The sequence below is a fragment of the Xenopus tropicalis genome, chromosome 4, assembly GCF_000004195.4.
Source record: "Xenopus tropicalis strain Nigerian chromosome 4, UCB_Xtro_10.0, whole genome shotgun sequence".
Classification (NCBI taxonomy): domain Eukaryota; kingdom Metazoa; phylum Chordata; class Amphibia; order Anura; family Pipidae; genus Xenopus; species Xenopus tropicalis.
Genome location: NC_030680.2, coordinates 84,247,650 through 84,272,738, shown reverse-complemented (window position 1 = coordinate 84,272,738; position 25,089 = coordinate 84,247,650). Strand labels below are relative to the sequence as shown.

Below are 25,089 nucleotides of genomic sequence, written 5' to 3'. Positions count from 1 at the left end.
TGTTAAGATCATTTAGAAGTCAACTGGAAGGTCTTTCTTTACTTTTTGGTTTTAGAGGTTTTTTGACACTGCAACAATACAAAAAGTTTTTGTGTGAAATTCTAAAAGTTTCATGTTTTTTCTGCGACTTTTTTTCATTCGTGCTTTTTCAATTCAGATTTTTTAGTAAATGACTGCCATTCATGGAAATGAGTTTAGTTGTGATTTTAAAAAATATAAAACCACAAAAATCCAAATGTTAATCATAACACTAAAGATATACATTAGTTGTACTTATATGCCTGACTAGACAATATATTATACCATTATAAGAGGTCAAGCAAGCAATGCATTTTTTTTCATTCTAAGCCTGCCTAGATTATATATTATGATATTATATAAGGCAGTGCAAACAGTGGCACAATTTGCGAGCCTCTGCTCTAGACACAGAAGTAAAGTAATGCATGCTTGGTTAATTTAATCATATGACCATGTGTAGAAATTGAGTGGCTGGTCAGCTAAATCTGTTTTCATTCAAGAGCCTTGGTACTTTCATATATATTAAAATTAATTAAATCAAGGACAAACAGTTGAGTGTGGTGTGTTCACACAGGACAATCTCAGAAAGATCACGCTACTACATAATGAGTAATATATGAGTACATTTCTGACTGACTATAAGGTATGCTGCATTTTAACAGGCTGCCGTACATTATCTAAGCACACCTAGTAGAACTCTGTGTAGCATTTACTACTTTGAGACTAGTTTATTCATTTGTGTAAGGTCTGACTGCAAACGTAAGTAAAGCAGTAGTGTATATAAATATGTTAATATAATCTGTGATTTGTTGTTACTTTTATAATCACAGAGATAAAAGCGTGTATTAAAGTAAATGAGATTCTGTTTGCAGTAGTAAATATTTTTCATACTGACTAATAATAAAAATTTTTATTTTAGCGCTATAATTCTTCACTTAAAACACTAGTTATATTTTATTGGCACCATGTGCCTTGAAAATACAAGGGTCCTCAACCTCAACCATAATCCCACTGAGTCCAAGCCAGGCAAGCAGGTAGCAAATAACCTAAACTCACTGTACTGTAGAATTAGCCATTATAAGGGTTGCTGCATATATCTGGCATTGATACTTCCTACCAGATATTTCAAGCATAACTGTAAAATGGGTTATTTCTAATATGCAGCTAAATTCTGAATGATAACGGAATGACCAAATACCCTTAGGGGCAGATTTATGAAAATGTTAGTTAAGAGCTTAATACATAAAAAGTCACCCATGTTCTATTCATTCTTATGGGATTTTAAGAAGAATATTTAGCAATTGGTGAGTTTTACCTTTAACCCATTGATAAATACACTTCTAAAAATCCCATAGGAATGAATAAAAGATGGGTGAGTTAAGATCTATTTATCACATTTTAATAAATTTGCCCCTTAAACATGAGAAAGAGGGTGGATGCAGGACATACTTATTTATAATTATCTATGCCAAATAGAAGACACCAGCAGAATGAAAGACTAAATGCAAAGGCAACTTCTGATTTGAACTTTATAATGAATGCTGAAGTGTAGAGCGCTACATATAAATGCTAACTATAATTTATTTAGTGTAAATCTGTATCCCTGTGATATAAACCTTAAATGCCCCATAAATGCTACATATTAATTATCATACAAGGTGCATGGCCTATCCTGTTATTGTTTAGATGCAGAAAAAGTAACGGGCATACATCTTATACTTTGTTATAAAGGTTATCATTTGCGATTATCCAATGGGTTCCAATTGTCTCCAATGACAAATATATGACTAATTTCTGGAATATCTGAGACTGAGAACAATTGTTTTAATTGGTTTCATACACAATGGTTTAGATTTAGATTATCTGAAATCATTTCTATTGTGTAGCACAGGCTCCTTCCCAAAGCTCAGACTCAGGTGCAATACACTGAGATGGCTGCCTACACACCAATATTACAACAAAAAAAATACATTTGTTGGTTCAAGTATAACATTTTAAATGGTAGAGTGAATTATTTGCTATGTAAACAGTGTAATTAAGAAATAAAAAGTATGCCATAAAATCATGACAGAATCCCTTAAAGTAATAAATGTTCTCTCCTGGCTGAATTCCTGACAGAATGGCAATATGTAGCCAAAAAGCAGCCAGATATCCAATGGGATTTTACAATGCACCAGAAAGATGAGGACCACATTGGAGTTTTGATTTGGGTCCTCTTGATGGGTCTGCCTAGGCCTCCAGAATAATCCAAACCAACAGATCATCCTGATTTGACCCAGATCATTGAAAATCAGCAGATTTGGTGACCTTGCCAAACAAACAGACCTTGCCAAATATGCCCAGCGTAGTTCAGACCAAGCTGTCAAAATTTAAGAATAACAATTTTTTGGCAGGCATGGATTTGCGGCAAATTTCTGCGTTTCGTGAAACAGACGCAAAAACAAAAAAAGTAAAAAAATGACTCGCAACAAAGATAATTGTCACACATGTCATTTTTTTGATGCATGCATCATTTTTTTTGGACACACAAGTCATTTTTTTAAGTTTTTTACGGCAAAGCAAAAAGTGACAGATTGGCTTATCAATAGTAATATGTCAGCTGTGGGCTTGGTTGGAATAGCAAGTGTGTTGTGTATACATTTGTATTCTGTTTAGGATGATTATAGTTTATAATATAACATTACTAAATGAAATATATATTTATGTTTGAACTGAACTACTTACCATCTAACCATCTAATATTTCAATATATAGAGACAGAGATATCTCTATCTATATAATACATTTACTTTTTTCATGTTTTGTGTACATTCAGTAAAACCACTTGCTCCATCAAGAGTGAGAGCTGAAATGACTAAGGGTTCAGGACATTTATATGTGAGTTGGAAAAGGCCTGCTCTTCCATCTACTGATCTTCAGTTCCAGGTCCGTTACTGTTTGCAAGGGCAAGGAATAATATGGAAGGTGAGCTGTCTGTTGGCTCTGCTGTTGTGGTCACCAGGTCAGGATGTTCTAGATCGCAAGCTACATTTTGGACACTAGTGAGCTAAGGCAATGTCATCCAGTTTTTACAAGGACTTTTTTAAAATAAGTTAATGTAAAATTGATGAGAGTGCTATTCTAAACACTTTACATTCATTATTTTTGTTTTTTATTCCAAGATATTAAGGGTTAAGTACTGTTAATATAAATGCATTGGGCTACAACACTTTTCGAACATAAAGTAGTCAAGGACAGTGTTGAAAAAGTTGTCATGAAAAACTTTAGAGCCCTCAGATATGTTTTCTTATGCCTTTTCTAACCAGAAGAACATCAGAGCCCTCATTTGGGTGTTTATTTGAAGTACTTACTTAGATACCCAGTCTTTTTAGATACCCATAGTCTCTACAGTTACATTTTTTTTGTAAGACAGGTATAATACAAGTGGAGTGTTTTGCTGACTGGTTTGTTTTTTCAAGTTCTCCACCCAAAATCTATAAAGAAAATGTTATCCTAAGCAACATTTCATTATACAAAATTTAAAACATTTCATTGGTTTTAAAGTTATCTTTAAATGTAATTACAATTGAAAACACCAGCATTTGTTTATCCCTTTCTGTTCTAACTCTTCAGTGCTGCAGGTCTGCAGGTCCATTACATTGTGTCTTCTGCCACCCTGTTTCAGGGGTCAGAACCAGCAGTGGAGAGAATATTAACTGCACATGCAATTACATTATAAATAAACTTTTAAACCAATAAAAATGTTTAATGCATGTATATTGGAATGTTGCTTAATTAGAATGACATTTTCTTTTATTATGCATAAAATTGGTTTTGAGTGGAAGGCCCCTTAAAACTCTATCTTGCCCTGTCTGTATTATAGCTTCCCTTTCAGGGGTCTTTATAAATGTTGTATTGATTGTTGCAGTTAGCAATGTCGTTTTGTCACCTTATAACACACTTAAAATGTGTTACTATGAATTATTCCATTTTCCAGGTGCTGGATATTTTTGAAGAAGAATTTGTCAGTATACAGGTTCCAGATGTCTGTGCCTCATACACTGTCCAAGTACGTTCTAGAAGAACTGATGGAGTTGGATACTGGAGTGATTGGAGCCAACCTGTGCACACTGTTGTAAGAGACATTAGAGGTTTGAATCCCTTTGTATCAGTACTGTATGTGACCTAAGAAATATATATATATACATTTGCATAAATTGTAATCCAATTGTTTTCCAGTTCCTTTGCAAGGACCAACTTTCTGGAGAACTACTCACAATAATCCCATGCAGAAAGGGGACAATATTTCCATTATTTGGCAGGTACATTGCTTAGTTTATAATTTTTTCCCTTTTAATTGCTATAGTATATACTATAGGAGTATAGGAGCACAGGATTTACCTATTACAGGATATGGGAAATAGCTGGCAGTAGCCTCTGTTAAGAATGCCAAACATGTGAGACCAGGGTAGGAAAAGACTGAGATCCCAGATATACACCATTTCAATAGCTTTGTCAATTATTGGGGGCAAATCAAAGAAATAGGCAATACAAGTTGAATACAGGTTGTATTGCACAATGGCCTTTTTGCCTCTAGATGGTTGGCTAAAAGTGAAAATAAACTTGAAATTTTTTCATGGGACAGTGCAGTGCTTTCTTCCTATTCCTACATGTTTGCTATGAGTTCTCCAACAATATGGGCAGATTTATTAACATTCAAAATGTAACTTTTTACCATGATTTAAGTTTCTTTACCAAAAATTGTAAATTTGAGTTTCTAAAACTTGAACTTTCAAGATCAAAAAACCCAGAAAGATCAAATACAAGAGTTGGGCATCTAAGAGCTAGAGCTAGAATAAGTTAACCTTTTATTTTAAAATCCCTAAAATGACTCTGAACAGCCCCAAAAATGACATACTGTACCTCTCTCCCTACATTTGAGTCTGATGTCCTTTCTAAAGCTGGCCATACACGTACCAACAACGATCTTTCCACTGATCGCAGGAACGATTGTTCGTTCTGCCCACTGACGTTCAGAAATGAATCATCAGATGGAGGTACAGTAAAAACAAAAGAGATTCTATCTTCACCTGATAATTCAGCCCTAAACGCAGATTTTACTCTGGTGCTTTTGACTCGCCCGATAAGCGAGACAACCGTTAGGCGAAGCTTTTGCGATGTCAGTTGTCTCTGAGATTTGCCATACACACACCAAATATCGAAACTACGTTTTGTGCAATACTATCAGTGCGTGTATGGCCAGCTTAAGATAGATGCTGAAAGATGTTGCAGAAGCCAGTCATTTCCTTATCTAGCATAAAGCTCCGCCCCCTTTGGTATACAGATCCTCCTTTAAATAGTAAGCCAGTCAAGGAGCTGTCTACCGCACATGCCAGATTTCCATTGGAGTAGGAGGCATTAAGTATTTGCAATAGACAGATTTTTTTCACTATGCCTTAAAATGTCTTGAGCATTTTCATGATAAATATGGATTTAATTAGAATGTGTTACATCTTTATAATGACACTTCTAACTTACTTGTGTATTTTAGCCCCTACCATCAGAGCACTCACTGTGTTCTATTCAAGGATATGAAGTCATTCATCTGAATTCTAAAAATGTCACCTGGTCGAAATATGTAGGAAACACAACAAAGCATACTTTCACTTTATCGGATAACGCTGTAACAGTTACACTTCTAGCTGTCAACTCCCTTGGATACTCTCTGACAAACAGCAAGTTAACATTTTCCTGTGAAATGAGTACAGGTAATAAACATGAGCTACCCACCATCTATACACATCAACTATTCTTTAACAGATTATTATTACTCATCAGTAGAGCAATATGTTAGACCATTTCATTAGAATGTGAGCACCCTAATTTTTGTTTATTTTATTTTGCCTTGCCTTCGTGAGCAACATTTTGCTCCCCAAACCCCTTGGATGTTGCTCCCAGTGGCCTAAAAGCAGGTGCTTATTTTTAAATTTCTGGCTTGGAGGCAAGTGTTGATGGCATAAAACCAATTGTAAAGCCAAACAGAGCCTTCTATAGGCTGTCAGTCCACACAGAGGCTACCAAATAGCCAATTATAGCTCTTATTTGCCGCCCTAGGAACTGTTTTCATGCTTGTGTTGCTCCCCAACACTTTTTCCGTTTGACTGTGCCTCATAGGTATAAAAAGTTGGGGATCCCTGCCTTAAGGAGTCTTTAGGTGGGGTTAGAAACAACTTGTAGTCCCTCACTGCATTGCACTACATCTGCAAGGCAAGATCAGACTGTAGCATATCAGTGAATTAGAATGTTCCAAAGTAAATAAACAAATATTGGTGGCAGCATAGATTACCATCTATATGTACAATCCCATGTATCAAAACCCTCCCCCCAAATACTTTCACATAATTCCCCCATGCTAATTTATCAGGTTCTTAGAAGTCTTCTGTGGCCACATAAATGTCATGGAACTCGGTGCAAGGCCAAACCCTGGAGGCTCCCAAGCAGCACTGGCTTGCTGTGTCATGTGTTACGTCTAGAAATGCTAACAAACAGATGTTATATATTAGAAGACATTGTGATATTTATGACTAATTAATACAGTGTTCATAGCTGAAGGTATTTCTTTATGTACCAGTGTTCCAATTTTAGAAAACGTTTTACAATGTGTTCCCTGTAAGTAAGTGAATATAACATTCACATTTCACATTTCACATTTAACATCTTAGTTATGCATTCTAGGAAAAATTGTACCATTCACAGCCAGAGGTGTTATGGCTCGAAGATAAGCATTTTGATACCCCGTGGTTAATAACAAAGAGGCTACAAGGCATTTCTTTAGGACATTGTTAGCCTGAGCTGCAGGAATCTGTTCATACTGCTTTCCATGCCTAGACAAACACAATGAACATTGTTATATAGCTGTGTCACTTTATTTCCTTTCTACCAATATATGTTTACTATAGTCATCATGCAAATATGCTACTGGAATAAATACTTCCAAATATCAGCACTCACCACTCTATAAATACCAGCCAGGTGCTGACCAGCAAATCATATCAAGTACATAGAAGACAGTCACAGCATCAGATCTGCAAAAGTAGTCCTTTATTCAGTAACCATATCTACGTGTTTCGATAACCACAGGATTGTCATCTGGATATATATATATATACAGGCATGGAATCAGTTATCTGAAAACCCATTATCCAGAAAGTTCTGAATTATGGGAAGGCCATCTCCCATAGGCTCCATTAAAAGCAAATCAAGGAGTACTGTCATAGGAAAACGTTTTTTTTTTTCCAAATGCATCAGTTAATAGAGCTTCTCCAGCAGAATCCTGCAGAATTCCATTTTTCAAAAACACAAACAGATTTTTTGAAATTAAATTATGAAATTTCACATGGAGCTAGCCATATTCTTCATTTCCCAGGGTGCCACAGCCTCGTGACCTGTGCTCTGATAAACTTCAGTCACACTTTATTGCTGAGCTGCAATTTGGAGTGGTATCACCCCCCCTTCCAGCAGCCGATCAGCAGAACAATGGGAAGGGAGCAAGGTAGCAGCTACCAGTAGACATTAGAATAGCACTCAATAGTAAGAAATCCAAGTATTTCTTTGGACTCCTCCAGTTACATGGGAATAGGAGAAAAAATAGGTTACATGAAAGCAGTTTTAATGTGTAGCACTGGCTCTTTCTGAAAGCTCAGACTCAGGCAAAATGCACTGAGATGGCTGCCTACACACCAATATTACAACTAAAAAAAATACATTTGTTGGTTCAAGATTAAAATATTAAATGTTAGAGTGAATTATTTGCTATTTAAACAGTGTAATTTAGAAATAAAATGTATACCATAAAAATCATGACAGTATCCCTTTAAAAGGATTTTTAGAAATGATTTCTGTTTTTCTTTGAAATAATAAAACAATACCTTGTACTTGATCCCAACTAAGATGTAATTAATCCTTACTGAATGTAAAAGAATTCTGTTGAGTTTAATAAATGTTTAAGTGATTTTTAGTTGACTTGAAGTATGGTGATCCCATAGGTCCCATAGGTCCCATACCTATATATATATATATACATATATATGTTATATATACATACCCACCCAACAAATAAGACACATTTAAGCTTTTGGAATATTGATATTTCTCATGATATATTTACAGATTGGTTACAAATATACTATGCATGTAAAAAATTTTTAGTGCCACCTCAATCTCCATACATTGCATTACAGCTCTGAATATGAATACAACCCTTTAAGGCTGATGTCCAATGGAGCGGTTCAGTCACCCATGATAGATCTCTGCTATAGCGGGCGACTAACCACTCTGAAATGCCTTTCCACCAGCAACAATAGGAGTCGCCAGTGGAAAGGCCATCAAGTTGCTTTAGTATTCTTAGTTCATGCAAAGTTTGTAAGGTGATACAAGGGTTTGCAAAGTGATGCAAAGGGTTTTTACACCGGCAACTCTTATTGTTACCAGTGGAAAGTCATTTTGGAGCAGAGATCTACTGAGGAGGCCTCAACCGCTCAGACCTCAGCCTATAAGAGACATAGCATAGAAGAAAGTACTCCTAATTTTGAAGGTAATAATGAATAATATATGGTGCTGTTTTTACTCTGGGTTAAAAATTTGCATTATTCAAAACAACAATACAAAACCAAACACATTTTTACTGGAGCTCCCCATAGATCTGCTATGGTCCTTGTCCATGTTTCAAATAAGGGGCATGGTCACTGCCAGAAGCACAGTAGGTGGGGGATAGCCAATCACAACCCTGCAGTCACTCAAGCTTCAGTTCCCTATCAAGTCAGCAGAAAAACTGGATTACTTGGAGGAAGCCCACACATTAATAGGGAGAACATAGAGAGACATACATAATCAACAAATAAGACGCATTTAAGCTTTTGAAAGACACATTTAAGCTCTCGATATATTTACAGATTGGTTCCAAGTATACTATTCATGTAAATCCTATTTTGTGCCAACTATAATTTAGTGTGTTCTCTAGAGGAATGCAATCTCCATACATTGCATTGCAGCACTAAATATAAATACAACCCTTTAAAGAAGAGATATAGCATAACTAAAAATATCCCTAATCTTGTAGGCAATAATAAATAATATATGGTGCTGGTTTCAATCTGGGCCAAACATTACCATTATTTTAAAATAAAACAAAAAAAAAAAAACACTTTTTATTGGAGCACCCCATATATTTGCTATGGTCCCTGTCTATGTTTCAAATGAGTGGTGGCCATGTTCTAACGGTCCCTGTCCTGTCAGGTACCACCGGCTCCCCTACACACCCAGGGAAAGGAGGCAGCAGGAAGTGGAAAAGTAAATCAGTCTGAAACAAACCTTTTTTAAGCACATTCCTTCTAAATTTAAAAGAGTATAATGCACTGGCACATTATTGTTATAAAAACAGGGATATTCCTTACCCTCTTTCTATCAAATATCTGTATAATGAATAAATGTTGCTCATAGAGTATAACAACAGAAGAATTTAACATTATTAACTGTTATTGACATTTGTGCTAAACCCAACAACTTCAAGTGAACTACAGTGTTCTTCTCTGAGCAAGACAAAGGATGCTAGTTATTGATGGACCAGCATCATAGCTTTGCTTACAGCGTCTTGCCTTCATTTATTAATCCACAATATGTCATGTCTTCATGTTGTCTCTTCCTTCTTGTCTGTTTTTTTTTGTCACTTATTGACCTTTATTTCTGTTATTCACTATTTTATTTTTGCATGTTGTAACCAGAAGTCGTAGCTTAGTAAACATGAATTATTTTCTCTTAAGTTACATCTGTGGAGTCCTTCAGAGTTTACCATATGAACAACACTTGTGCAGTGGCTGTGTGGACTATGTTGCCCAAAAGTGACATGCCATTGGAATTTATTGTTGAATGGAAGAATCTTGGGAATGAAGAAAAGGTACAGTGGATGAATATCCCTCGAAACATGAGCAGGTGTTATATTGAAGGTAAGCAGTATACTTATTCATATTAACTGTCAGCACTTACATTTATTATACCTTAATAACTATATATTGACTAACAAGTTAATCCGTTAATTTCTAATATCTATGTGAACTATGGAAAATGCAAGGCCACTGCCTGCAGAAAAGATCCCAGTTTCACAAAAGCTTGATGTTTTCATGTATTAGTCGTCATATGAAGCCTATTTCCTTTAGGTAACACTGTTTCTTGGCTTTAATTTTTGTTCCCTGTTCCTACACAGATGTTTAGCAAGACATTTGTGCCTTTTATCCATATAGGTTGACGACCAAATTTAAACTAAGACAGCAGATTGAATAATTTACTGTGGCTACAGCCTTAGAAGTACTAAACCAACATATGGCCCAACACTTGCCCTGTCCATTTTGGCCAAATGGCTTTGGTGCAGTTACACCAGATGTTGATCTGCTTGATTAATCATTTTGAAGGGTTAAAGATCATACACTTCAGTGACAATTTGCCTGACTTTGTGGCCAACTTTGGTGGAATTCATGGCTGCTGTCAACCATCCAGGCTTCACTAGGATTAACAGTTAAAGGCTTTTATATGACAACACTTGTATATATGTTTGGAGACCAGTGTGTTTAGTTACTGTCAACTGCCACTGTTAAAAGACATATTTTGCCTTGGTTTTGAGTCTATACTGGCACTGCATGAGTCTACTGGATCTATACTGACACCACAAGCTGTTTGTTTTTTACAGACTATGACAGATGTTTGCTTAGTATAAATTACCTAAATTACCTTGATAACCTACCAAGTATTCACAAGAATTCTCTGGCAAATAGCTCACATCTAAATACAATTTCAAGTAATATTGTACACTCATGTGTAGATATATACTCTAAAGCAGAGTATGTAGAAATGTGACGAAACTGTAGGTTTGCGTACTATTCATTGTTGTTATTATTATTATCATCATTAATATACATGTGTCTATTTTGCAGACAATTTTTTTGCAATTGAGAAATACGTTTTTAGTCTGTACCCAGTATTTCCAGAAGGAGTTGGTCGTTCCAAAGTTGTAAATGGCTTTTCTACAGGTACTTATATGCCTTTCAAACTTCTGTGTTTATTTGAAAATATGGTTAGTACTTTGTTATGTGTTGTGCAACATAAATAGTAAAAAAGTTGCAGCATTTGTATTTTTAGTTCAGCCCATCTGCTTGCGTCTCTGACTTCATGACTACAGATTTCAATTAATACACCTCAGATAAATGTGCACTGCCATGTTATCACAAGTGTCACTTTGATGATTAACTCTGGCAGCTGACAAATTCATGGGCATGCCATTTATGTGTATATAAATAAGATGTCATGGAGTCACATGCAGTGGACTGAATGGAAAAATCTCTGGTCGCAACTTATGGGATAAGATGTATGTGTTTAAAAAGAATGTAAGGGCACAGTAACAGATATCCTTTCCTTTTATGGAATATTAAAAAAATCCCAGTGTAAAGGTTTGGCACAAAAAAAACTTAAAAACAGTTTATCAAGACTAAATAAGAGCTAAAAGTCATCAAAGTACAAAGCAGTGCATAGAGCTTCTATTGAAAAGTTTATCACTAGTGTTTGCAAATTTTGCAATTATAGGACCATCAATAAAGCCAAATGGGGAGGCTCAAAAAAATCCACAGCACTCAGATGAATAGGTGTAGGGAAAAAAAAAGGTTTGAAAGCTTGACATCAGGAAGAATCTCTGGCAGTACATATAAGGGTGTTTTTACGACTGCAATTGTATGCAGCACTCAAAATTACACCAATTGGATATAGATATTTTTTAGGTTTTTGCATCCAATTTTCATTAAAGTGCAGCCACATTAATTTTGATGCATCAGCTGTAATTGTGCCAGGCTCATCTCCCTCTTGCCACAACAGTTACAAAGGAATCATGGGGGAAAACACTGCATTGATGGGAAAACATGCCAATTGGGTCTGAAATTGCACTTTTTACATTGCAATGTGGTGAGTGAATGACCTCTATATTGAAACAGCACACACAATCGCTGGGCCTGGCATACACAAATATGTTATTATAATATATATTTATACCAATGATAGTGGCAATTTATAATGGGGAACCCCCTCTGCCTCCCTCACATACCAACTTATTATATGTCAATATTCCCCTTAATGATCAGTTATCACCCATTAAGCGGCTCCTCTAAGCTAGGATACAGACTAAGATGGCATCTTCTGATACATGTCTTGCTATTATTCATTTCACATCTGTTAATGCACAGGTTAGAAGATACATACCATATACTATTATATATATATTATATAACTTATATACTATATATATATATATATAGAGGTAGAAAGTGTCGGCACTCACAGGATTCTCACAATAATTTTAAAGGACAAAGAGTCATATTGGAATGCAAAAGGTGAGATTTATTGTCCTACGTTTCAGTTCCCTACTGGAACCTTCGTCAGGTTCCCTGACATTTTCTACCTCTATTCCATTTTTGCTGCTCTGGCACCCAGGTAGTGTAAAATATTTTTGGTGTGCTCTCCACTCTGTATCTTATATATATATATATATATATATATGGTTGGTTAGAGGCATGTTGCCTTGATAAAGGTCCCAATGGGGGCCAAAACATCATGCTATAATAAACATTTATTAGCTATTTTTTTACTTTAATTTGGTGTGCTAGTCCTCTCTTCAATACTTGGATATTTTACTGTGCAAACGAATTTATGATATTGAAAGGTGTGCAACCAGTAAGGAACAAAAATTACATACTATATATTTATATACTATTATAATATATTAAGGGCTATGTCACACAAGCTATTTTCTTCACTTCCGTATCTACTCTGGGGGAAAAACGCAGATCTGGTTTCTTTTTCCTAAAAATCATTGTTCTTTGGCTGGCACTGCATCAGTCAGAGTTTAGTGCGGAAACACTAAGGTATGCATTTTCACACCAAAATTTACCCTGTCCATGCACTAATAGGCCTATGCCATGCCTATCAATGCACTGTAATTTTGGGGCAGGTGGAAGTGGATCAGAGTTTTATCCCCTGGTATGGGATCTGTTATCCAGAAAGCTTCATATTAGGGGAAGCCTTCTCCCATACTCTGCATTTCAAGCACAAAATTCTGTTTTTTTCTCTATAATAATAAAACAGTACCCTGTACTTGATGGTAACTAAACTGCATAAATACATAGCAAATAAGTAGCAAACTTTTTTTTAACATTTTAGGGAAGTTAAAGGAGAAGTAAAAGTAAAAATTAAGCAATCATTATCACAAAGGTCTATGTAAATACAACCATAAGCACTCACATAAATGCTGAGTTCTCTTTTAAAAGAAACAAAGGATTTCTTGTTTTCTTTGATGTAAACATGTTCTACGGCATCAGACTTCCTCTCCATTAGGGCTCCTTCAGTTTTGGGGCACGAGTCTGCACAGCTCTCTCTTCTCTCCCTCTTCCTCTCTCTTCTTCTGTTTCACCCTCCCATAAGAATTCATAAGAATTCACCCCCCCCTTCCATCAGAATGTAGGATCTGATCTACCAACGGCTAGAGCTGCAGCAGGAACCTACCAAGACTGAGTTAAAATGGCAACTGTTATCATAAACAAATGGAGGGAACTCCTAGGGCTGTTTACTCAGGTATTGTAAAGCTTTCTGCAGAATACATAGTGTTCTAGGTGGCACTAATGTGGCAAATCTATTGGCAGTAAAATGCCAAAATGCCTTTCCTTCTCCTTTAAGGTATTGAGAGCCAAATTACAGAAATATTCCTTATCTGAAAACCCTAGGTCTCAAGCATTCTGTATAATAGTTTGTATACATGTACATTTACCTATATGCAGATCCTGGAGCATCTCTACTTTAACTGAAGAGTGAAATGTAGAAGGACTTAATAGGGTAGAGCAGCATCAGTGCAGTTCTAAACAATGTCACATGGGGCATTCCGATTTTTGTTGCGTACTAACCATTGATAAAAGTGGGTCTGGAGTAGCCTGTTTGTTTCCCATAAATTTCAGTGGCAGATGACCGTGGCTAATATAAATTTTGACTGCTGTAATTAACAGCAATCAGGATTCCTGATATGGTATTGTCTTTAATGGATAGTTCACCTTTAAATTATATTTTAGTAGACAGTAACAATTTGATTTGTTCTTTTATGTGTGTAGCCCTCTTTTACTACTGCATGAGATCTAGCACGCATTCACCTGCGTGTGGCGCTACAGGAGCCCTGAGCCTCCGCTATATGGAAGGGCAGGTACACTGATAACTGGCGTACCTCCACCCAGGGCCGGGACAGGTTGGACTGCGGTACCCCTCCCTGGGAAACTTCTCTGATCCACAACACACAAACACAGGAAAGGTTGATGGATTTATTGGCAGGACGCTATACCTTTAAATTAGCAGAGATAGATACAGCCTGCCAGCCAGGGGCAACCTCACTCACATAACATACAGTAGGTGGTACTTTCTGAACTGCTGAGGGGAATCCCCCACTTATGTGGCAAGTGCTTCAGAGTCTTAGAACTCCCTTTGGCTTTCCGTGCCCTGAGAAGAGCACGCTTTGTTCTTCAGAGCCCTGTACAGGACCCCCTTTCCTTCCGCACCCTAAGAGAGCGCGCTTTCTGCCACTGGGGGGTTCCCAATTACTTTATTATACAGAGCACTGTGTGAGCTACCAACACCTTGCTTGTCTATCTGCTTCCTCGTTCCCAGCAGCACCCTCTTCTCTCCTTCCTTCCTGTCAGCTCACACAGGGGGTGGGGGCTCCTCCTCCTTACACAGTAACAGCACAGAGGGGAGACAAGTATACACAGCTCCCCTACATTCTCCCCCTGCTTAAAAACTGTCACCTCCTGGCTGACAAACAATAAAAAAACATAACCAAGTAATGCAATAACATGAAGCATACAAAATCTTCTGGCCTGCTTTAGCTCACAGTGCCTACTTACATAACCACTAGCTGAAAAGGAACTGCATGCAACATACTCAACCTTATACTTACCAAGGCACATTTCATAAACTGAATCAATAATAGTATAGTCCTGGTGGTGCAAACACCGGCAGCATATTTACCAGATTGGACACCGCCCCTACCCAGGCATGGTAAAGTCCAGCATGTGGTACATAAGAAGGATTTCCCAGTGTATCATAAGTCAGTACAGGTGGGGGCTGCCGAACTCGTGCACCCCGTCTCACCTCTCTCGGGGGGAGTCCTCTAGCTGAATCCTCATTAGAAGGGTTTCCATCACTCAGCAACAACCTCTGGTTTGTCTCAGACCTTGGTACAAACTCCGGGGATGCAGGATTCAAATTATCCCTGACAGGAATAGGCCAGTCCTCAGAAGGAAGAGAGTCACTCTGAGTTACATCATTGCCACCCTCATCAGGTTCAGGCATTTGAGCATCCATTGGGGTCTGTTGAACCGTAGGTGGGATTTCCGTGGCGTTGGGGAAGTCAGAAGTACCCTCCATTTGACCTTCCTCAATGTCAATACCCGTAGAAACATCACTTGCTTGAGATACAGGGAGTAAGTGATTTCTATGCCAGGCTTTTACTCGACCCTCTGGTCCCTTTATCTTGTACACCGGAATCCCAGGCAGCTTGCTCACCACATCGAATAGTTCATTTCTCCAACGGTCAGCCAGCTTATGCTTCCCAGGCACTCCTAAATTCCTTAGTAACACTTTGTCACCTGGAAGTAACTCTCTGTACTTGACTTTATGATCATACCTCCTTTTGTTATTGGCATTCAACTTGCTAACATTCTCTTCAGCCAAACGATAGGCAGTAGTCAAGCCTTCCCTCAATCGGGAAACGTACTGAAAGTGGTCCCGATGACTCACTCCATCTGTAGATACACCCAGCTGGACATCAAGGGGCAACCTTGGCTCCCTCCCAAACATCAAGAAGTATGGAGAGAAACCAGTGCTATCATGCCGAGTACTGTTATAAGCATGCACCATAGCCTCCACATGCTTGCTCCAGCTCTTTTTATCCTCCACTGGCAGGGTACCTAGCATGTCCAACAATGTCCGGTTAAATCTCTCAGGAAGGGCATCTCCCTGGGGGTGATAGGGAGTAGTTCGGCTCTTTTCAATATGTAACAGTTGCAAAAGCTCTTTAATAAGACGGCTCTCAAAGTCTCTGCCTTGATCAGAATGTAATCTACTTGGCAACCCGTAGTGAATGAAAAACTTCTCCCATAGTACTTTAGCGACTGTGGAGGCTTTTTGGTCCTTGGTGGGGAAAGCTTGGGTGTACCTGGTATAGTGATCGGTGACTACCAGAACATTACCGATGCCCCTCGAATCATTCTCAATACAAAGAAAGTCCATGCACACCAAGTCCATGGGCTCTGAACTTTTAAGGTGACCCATGGGGGCAGCGAGGACCGGAAGTGTCTTCCTTTGCAGACACCTTAGGCACTTCCTGCAGTAACTTGTAACTGCATCTCTCATTTTTGGCCAGAAAAAGCGGTCTTGGACCAGCCCGTAAGTCTTCTCCATTCCAAGATGTCCATGGTGATCATGCAGACTCCTTAACACCATGTTCCTGAATTTAAGGGGCAACACTAATTGCCGCCTCCCAGGGTGATTATGATATGGTATCAACCGGTATAACAGTCCTTGTTCCACACAGAACCTCCCCCAGTCACGTTGGAAAAATTCATACCCTCCTGGCAAACTCTTCTTGAGCAAAGCAGGATTTCTGCTGTTAACCGCTCTCCACAGGGGCCCTATCACAGGATCAGTTTTCTGGCTTTGAACCATGTCCTTGTGACTGATTAACTTGGATTCTCCCCCTACTAGAGCAATGGGACAGCAGTACATAGGTGGTACTTTCTGAACTGCTGAGGGGAATCCCCCACTTATGTGGCAAGTGCTTCAGAGTCTTAGAACTCCCTTTGGCTTTCCGTGCCCTGAGAAGAGCACGCTTTGTTCTTCAGAGCCCTGTACAGGACCCCCTTTCCTTCCGCACCCTAAGAGAGCGCGCTTTCTGCCACTGGGGGGTTCCCAATTACTTTATTATACAGAGCACTGTGTGAGCTACCAACACCTTGCTTGTCTATCTGCTTCCTCGTTCCCAGCAGCACCCTCTTCTCTCCTTCCTTCCTGTCAGCTCACACAGGGGGTGGGGGCTCCTCCTCCTTACACAGTAACAGCACAGAGGGGAGACAAGTATACACAGCTCCCCTACATGTGTTTTTTAAATTATGTTGTTTTTGGAATTTTAGCAGGTATTTGGTTGCTAGGGTCTGGTTTAACCAGGCTGTATTTTAACTGTGAGACTATAAGAGGAATAGGAGGGTGCCTGAACACTACTACAAAGTAATAATAACATTGTAGCCACATAAAGCAATCGTTTTTTGGCTGCCAGCTTCAGTGACCCTTATTCGTAAGCTGGAAAGAGGCAAAAGGCTGCAAATACTTTAAAGGAGACATATCATATAAAAATTAAGAATGTACCAGTGAATTATACTCCTCTATATATAGAAGGATTGTGCTTAAAAAAGTTTTGGACTGATTTATTGAGAAATTCTACCAAAAACCCACTAGTCCCGCCCATCTGTTCCACTTCCTGCTGGATGAATTCTCTGGATGTGCAGGGGAGCCGGTGACCCTGCACTGTAGGATATGAACCAATCAGCAGTTAGGCTGACCTGATAGGGAACTGAAGCCTGTCTTTGCTTGTGTGAGTGCAAGGCTGTGATTGGCTCTCCCCTTCCTACTGTGCTTCTTGCAGGGATTGTTAGGACACGCCCACCGTTCATTTGAAACACAGACAGAGAACTGATAGGATCTATAGGGAGCTCCAATAAAGGGGCAATTTTTACAGATAAGATTAATTTTTAGCCCAAAGTGAAACCAGCACCATATATTAATTATAACTGCCTACAAAATTAGTTTTTTTCAATTTATCCTTTTAGCTTAATGGAAGACTAAAAGTTTTGAAGAATAGGATATTGGTAAAAGTTAACTTAGTAACAGAGGACATAGTAATAGTGTGTAAAGCTGTGGTAAAGTATGGGAGAGTGTTTAACAGATGCAATATAATATGTTAATCATGTAGGAAAACAAACAGCATCTCAGCAATACGTAACACTGATTCATGGGTTTACTACACTAACAAACTTACAGTTTTATTCTTTGCTGATATCTTACATAATTCCTATTAATCTTCAGTCTTCTAATTGACTTGAGCACTCAAATGACTACATTAGTCTACTTGCTGTTTTTTCTGAAATAAAGTAATGATTTTGCTGCCTAGTGACAAAATACTTAATAATAGCATTTCTAAAAGAGAACAGAAGACAGAGAGAAAAATATACTGATGATTCCGCTTGCCTGTACATGCCATATTTTACACATGCTGTGTCTGCAGGGGGTTGGCAACGTGTCATCCACTTCCTTTCACTGTTCCGGGAAAAACAAAAAAGCTACAAGGGCACTGAGTTATCAGTCTGTCCCTTCTTTTTTATCTAATGGTTTTATTTCAATAAACCACGTTTATTAATAGTGATGAGAGAAATGTTTCGGCAGGCATGGATTCGTGGCGAATTTCCGCGTTTTGCGAAATGGATGAAAAAATTTGCCACGGAAAAATTCGCAGAGCATCCAAAAGTTGTCGCCCACGACAAAAGAATAGCCGCGGGCGACAAAAGAATGACCACGCGACAAAAAAATAGCCACGGGTGACAAGAGAATAGTCTAGCGACAAAAAAATAGCCGTGGGCGACAATTTTTTTTGACGTGCAACATTTTCGCCGTTACGCGAATCTTTTGAAAGATTTGCAAATTTTTCGGCGAAGCGAAACGGGACAGATTCGCTCATCATTATTTATTAATTCTTTAACCTAGCTGTTGCTTAATTAGAATTTCCATTGCCTGTCAGGGTGTGCAAAGAGCTGTAGTTCAGCATAACCTGATTTAATACTCCTTTTTCTCTACAGTGGAATTGACTGAAGCACCAAAGGATGCCGGCTTGTATGTTATACTGCCAGTTATTAGTTTTTCAGTCTTCTTGCTTATGGGAACAATACTAATATCTCACCAAAGGTATTTTACTACATTTTATACATAGTTCTCTGTTGTGTTGTTAGTTCTACTAGGTATGTACTACATATTGTGCTCTGTGCTCCCTCCACCATGTCTATCTCTCTGGCCCTCCAGCTGTCAGCAACTACTTCCTTCCTTAGAGCAAGCAAACTGTAATTTAATTCAAGCTAGAAAGCCAACGCCTGTACTGGTGTAACTAGGTGGCCCTCTATCTGCCACAGAACCACAATTAGCTACCTCCAAGGGCACTTAGAGTTCTGAGGACATGCACAGCCTTCATTTTAGCCTATACACAGCGGAAAGGATCTCTCTGGTGCTCTGATATAATGAAAATTTTAAGAACATTATAAATATAATGTGAGGAGATGAGGCTAGGGTTGCCACCTGTCAGGTTTTAACATGGAACAGCCCGGTTTTTAAAGGGCTGTTCAGGTCAACATTGCCTCCCCTGTTTTCCAAACTAGGAGTATCTAGGAGTACTCTCCTAGACTGATGCATCAATCGTCCAATAGCCAATCACCACATCATAGTCCCACCCCGTGATGTAAACACCCACAATGTCACTGCCCCACCTAGTGACATCACTGTCCATCCCTCCTGCCCGGAGGTAATGGCAGGAACAGTGGCAACATTATATGTGTCCATTAAAAGAAATGTAAATATGCAAAACAAATTACTGTAAAATTGCTCAGAGTACCAATTTAAGCACTTTTGCAATATAAACATATGATGACTGTTCACTGCTCTTTTCTAAGCAAAGCAATATCAGATGACTTTCTTATGAAATTTTCTCCTGCCTGTCAAGCTGGTCAGCAGAACTAACCAGTAGGTGGCACTGTTGATTCAATTCAATATTATTAGCATTGTAAAAACTTTTAATAATTTGAAAATGAAAACTGAAAAAAATATGGCTAATTGTAAATATTAAACTTAAAGGAGAAGGAAAGGCTAAGTCACTTGGGGGTGCCAAAATGTTTGGCACCCCCAAGTGACTTTAAGCGCTTACCTTGTACCCCTGTTAGGAGAAAACTGCACCAGCCCCGGGGTACCTGTAGCGAGCGCTTCCTTCTTCCGTGTTTCTTCTGCGGTGAAATCCGTGGGCCGGCGCATGCGCATTAGAGTGAAAAGCCGACTTTCTTGTTTAAGTTCGGGTTTTCACTCTACTGCACATGCGCAATGCGCCAACATGGAAGAAGAAGCTCATAGCTACCCCGGGCTGGTGGCTCAGTAGGTTAATGTAGACGCAGTTCAAAGTCCAAAGTTTGATTCCTCACAGATCCTGACACTCCTGAAATCTCCCCTGATTTCATTACCCTCTAAATACCAGGGCCACAGAGTCATTTACCCTGAGATAGTTGGGAATTATTGCAATCACACTTAGCCGTATTCATTTATCCCCATGTTTAAAGTAAGCACCCTGGTATGTGAACATCTTCTGTCTTAGGCTAATGCCATATGAGGCGTAGGGTGGATATTTTCGGCAAGCGGAAAAGCCCTTGCTGAAAATTCCGCCCTACGCCTCCTACATGTGCCTTCACCCGAATGAATGAGATACGCTCGGGTGCAGGCACATGTAGCTGATATACGCATAAAAACGTGAGATAATGCAAAGTCTCGCGTTTTTATGTGTATATCGGCTACATGTGCCTGCACCCGAGCGTATCTCATTCATTCGGGTGAAGGCACATGTAGGAGGTGTAGGGCGGTATTTTCGGCAATCGCTTTTCCGCTTGCCGAAAATATTAGCCCTACGCCTCATCTGACATTAGCCTTACATCTACATGACAGTTTTATAAGTACCTTTTAACATTTGTAAACAAAACTGATATCCAACCCCAAAAGTTACCAATGTCACCTCAATCTCCAGTCACTAATGCTAAGTACAGGACAGCAGTAGGTAGCATAACAGAGAGTCTATTCTCTTTAATACAAAACATGTCATCTGATGCTTTTTAACATGTATTACCTGTTTCCAACAATTCCATTTAGTTCTTATGTCACAATAAAAAGGAATGCACCCATAAGTTTTTCTTCTGTATGCAACCTAGTTATTCTGGCATCAGAGCGCAGACATGAGGATAGTAGGAAGATCAGTAAGCAGAGTCTTACAGCACAGTGTGGTGTAATAGTGGAACTGTGTGCAAAACAATGTTGAGCAATGACCGAAGCAGACAGGTGCCATATTTTATCTTCTCTGTTGTCATTAACTTAATGTAATTTCTCTGAACTTATCCGGACAATTTGGATTTTATTCCAACATGTTGTACTTGAAGGAAATATTTAACTGGGTTTGGTGCTCCTAATTTAAAGTGCTAACTGTGCCATAGCTTTTCTCCCATTACTTGACATCAAAGTAACAGTTTACATTAATATTCACAAAAATATGCTTGTAGAAAATATAGCCCCACATGCATGCTAATGACAGAACAGTGTTTGCATTACCATGTGTTGAACATTACAAAAAAATTCTAGAAAGAATTTAGTGATTACCTGAAAACTGGTATAGGCTGTTGTAGTCTGAAATTTTCCTTAAAGTGATGTTAGTAATGGGGAAGGGGGCTTAGATTCTTCAGTACATTCTCACATAAGGAAGAACCTCAGCCACCCATGGTGCAAACTGGGACTGACAGTCACTAGCCCTTTCATCATTCACTCCATCCTTTGGCACTATCTTATTAGTTCTGACTGTTCAGAGGCAGCTCCAGTGGCTTACATTAGGTTTCAGGCAGCTAAATACCAGCATGCTTAAATGCCTCCGACGATGATGAGAAAGAGAGCAGCTGTGGATCAGAAGTTAATTAATATAGGTTACCATACCTACCCTTCAAAGCCTAATTATGCAAGCTAAATTAGCTCTAAAGGTAGCAATGTTAGTTTATAAATGATGTGTACACACTCATGTTCATACAAACATATACAGAAAATGCGTCAATCATAAACTCTGAAGGTATGTATCACCTATAGATTGTGCTTGTTCTCATGTTGAATGACTGCAGTCTTTGTGCAGGATCATAAATATTTTTAAGTAACCTTAAATACATAATAAAAATATTAGGAACCTTTTCCAGTATTGACAGAAATCTCTGACAGTAACTGTTTCGGAACTTAGATACATTTGTTATACATGGCCAGGAGTGTTAGAGAAGTATAAGTACCCGAATGACCTGAAAGGCTTGTTTTTTTTTTGTAAAATATAGTACATAGAAATGCATGGCATTAGGACAAACTGCAATTCCTGGTATAGTGTGGTTCCATAAAATATGTTTATGCTTTTTGCAGGATGAAAAAATTATTTTGGAAAGATGTGCCAAATCCAAAGCACTGCTCTTGGGCTCAGGGTGTCAATTTTGAAAAGGTTGGTTTCCACTTATAATATAGTGTATGTTTGCCTGTTATAGAGTAGTAAACTCCCAACCCAGCTGCTGTCAGACATACATTAATCAGGCCACCCTGGTATCCTTATAGAAGTGCTTATGTTTGATGCATAATACAGATACATTTCATTGTGAGTTGAAAAAGTAAAATATAACTGTATATGCCCTGCAAGATTATAGAATAGAAAACAAACTGATAAATACAAGTCTTATGGAAATATATCTGCTTAATGCATAACAGGATAATACACATTGTCTTAAACTATATAGCCTATATAAGGATCTCAAATATACATCTACATGACAAACTTACATTAAGTCAAATGGCAAGTGGACAGAACGTGCAGGCTTTATATCCTTTCCAGTATACACATCTGAATACCATCCAAATACATTACTGGGACTTGTATAAATATTTTCTTTGCAAAATATTTAAAGATGTATCTTAAGCATGCTAGTTTAATTCTGCCCTCCTCTTCTTTCCTCTCCTCTCCTAAAATTACTTTTATGTACTAAAATTTTAATTAAGAATAAGTAATTACTTTTTGTCCAGCCAGATACATTAGAAAACCTTTTCATGAAACATCACAAACACCCGGCAAATGGTTCTCCATTCCTCTTTGAGCCTGAAGCAGTTTTTGAAGACCTGAGTATTGACAAGCAAGTACCACATGAAATTATTGATAATATTCCAGCAGTTACCAGTTTATTTACCGTATCCGAAGAACCTGACCATGACTCTGCTTGTGAGTCAAGTAATTTTAGCAGCGGTTGTGCATTTGAAACTGACCACCAGGAAATGGTATACAGCAGCATCTGCCAATCCAGTATTGAATATGCAACAATAATGAATAATACCCAGCAGTGCAGAAAATATAGCAGTGAACGGAAAACCAGCCTTAGCTCTTTTGATGGTTGCCTTTTAGGAAATAGTTCTATGGTGATTGGGAACCATGATGTTGATAAGCAGACATTGGTCTTCCTAGCTGGACTTCACACAAAACAGCCAGACAAAATGTCTTGCAATTCTACTGTGTCTTCCGAAGGGTTCTCTGAGCCATTGGATCATGAAGATAGCTTCTTGGAAGCTGATGGCCTGGAAAGAAACTTGTACTACCTGGAATTTGGTTCAATCCAGCAATGTGGACAACAAGACTGTTATTCAGAGAAACCTTTAGGGACATTTCCCTTCCAAGAAAATATCTCATATAAAGAGATTGATTTCAAAAAAGACAAAGCATCAGAATTTATAGATAACTATGATATCAAAAATTCATTTAAGAAGGCCTTCTTGTGTTACATGCCACAGTTTCAGACGCATTCTATTAAACTACCTGGGGAAATGGAATCGGAAACACTTAATTAATGCACATGAAATATTGTTACCAGAAATACTTTATGCATGCAAAAGAAACTGCTATTTTAAATCTTTCCCAAAACTGTACAGCACATGACTGGAAAGCCACCAGTAAAAAATGTTGGTCATTAAAACCCTTGAAAAAGGATATTTCTTATTGAGAAACAACACCTCAGAAGAGGTTTCATTCCTGTATCTGTTTGCATGCTGTGGTCACAAGCAGAATAGTTATTTTTAGATCTAATTTATGTAGAGTTTCACAACTTGCCTTACAGAGATTCATCTTGACATATATTCTCAGTCTGGTGCTCCAGCACTGTGTTCTGTTTAGGAATACCTGCAGATGTTGAATTCAATTAGTGTTTATTATGAGAAAGAGTATTGACCTAGCTGCTGATTGGTCCCTATTCTACAATTCAGTGTGCTGAATGCCACAGGCTCCCCTGCACAGCCTGGGAAAGGAGGCAGCAGGAAGTGGAACAGATGTGCAAGAGTAGTGTTTTTGGAGAAGTATTCAATAAACTAGCCCAAAACACAACTTTTTAAACCATGGTCCTTCTATATTTAGAGGAGTATAATGTACTAGCGCATCCTTGTTTTTTGCACAATGTGTCTCTATTAATAGAGAGCATTGGAATCTAATTCTGGCAGACTAGCATGCTCTAATTTCACTCTCTAATAAATATGTCCCTATACGTGAAATATTACAGTGGGGCTTCTTGGCAATTGGAAACTTATTGTAAAATCCATCTTATCTATCTGACTATCTACCTACCCTTACCTTTGTGTGTATCTGGGTTATGTTTAATATTATCCAGTGTGGTCTAAGTGATCCAAAACTATATTCAGACTCATGAGAGTGAACACTCTAAAGCACAGCATTAACCTTGTATTGTGACAAGTGGGATAGGCATCAGTTTACTAAAGTACAACAGACATTGGGGCTGATTCACTAAAGGCAGAAAAAACGAGTGTTATTTTTAACATGCATTAAAAATATTTTTACTTCTTATATTTGGAGAATTAATGATCGATTCACAAAAAAAGACACTTGTCTGAATTAAGAAGCGATGTTATTGTTGTTATTTATGTTGCGATGACATATTTTTAAGCGATATTTTAAACCATGCAATATATTTATGTGTTATTTTGTAGCACCCAATATTACGCACGTAACCATTACTTCCTGAAAACTATCGTTCTGAAAATTACCATTTCCCTGAAAACTGGAGGATTCATCACTGTAGGGCAATCACATACTTGATTCTCTTCTTCAGATTC

At 38.2% G+C, this 25,089-nt stretch overlaps 1 protein-coding gene across 3 annotated transcripts in view; it reads left to right on the top strand.

Moving 5' to 3' along the window:
* The window catches only part of lepr (leptin receptor), a 46,332-nt gene extending 21,512 nt beyond the window's left edge, over positions 1–24,820 (top strand). The window contains exons 11-19 of one of the 3 annotated variants that reach the window (XM_031900133.1): positions 2,834–2,982; positions 3,995–4,148; positions 4,237–4,319; positions 5,549–5,765; positions 9,816–9,998; positions 10,980–11,075; positions 18,972–19,077; positions 22,357–22,432; positions 23,005–24,820. In XM_031900133.1, coding sequence (XP_031755993.1) covers positions 2,834–2,982; positions 3,995–4,148; positions 4,237–4,319; positions 5,549–5,765; positions 9,816–9,998; positions 10,980–11,075; positions 18,972–19,077; positions 22,357–22,432; positions 23,005–23,817 — 1,877 coding nt within the window. In that variant the 3' untranslated portion in view covers positions 23,818–24,820. 3 annotated transcript variants of the gene reach the window in all.
* Positions 24,821–25,089: the final 269 nt, after the last annotated feature.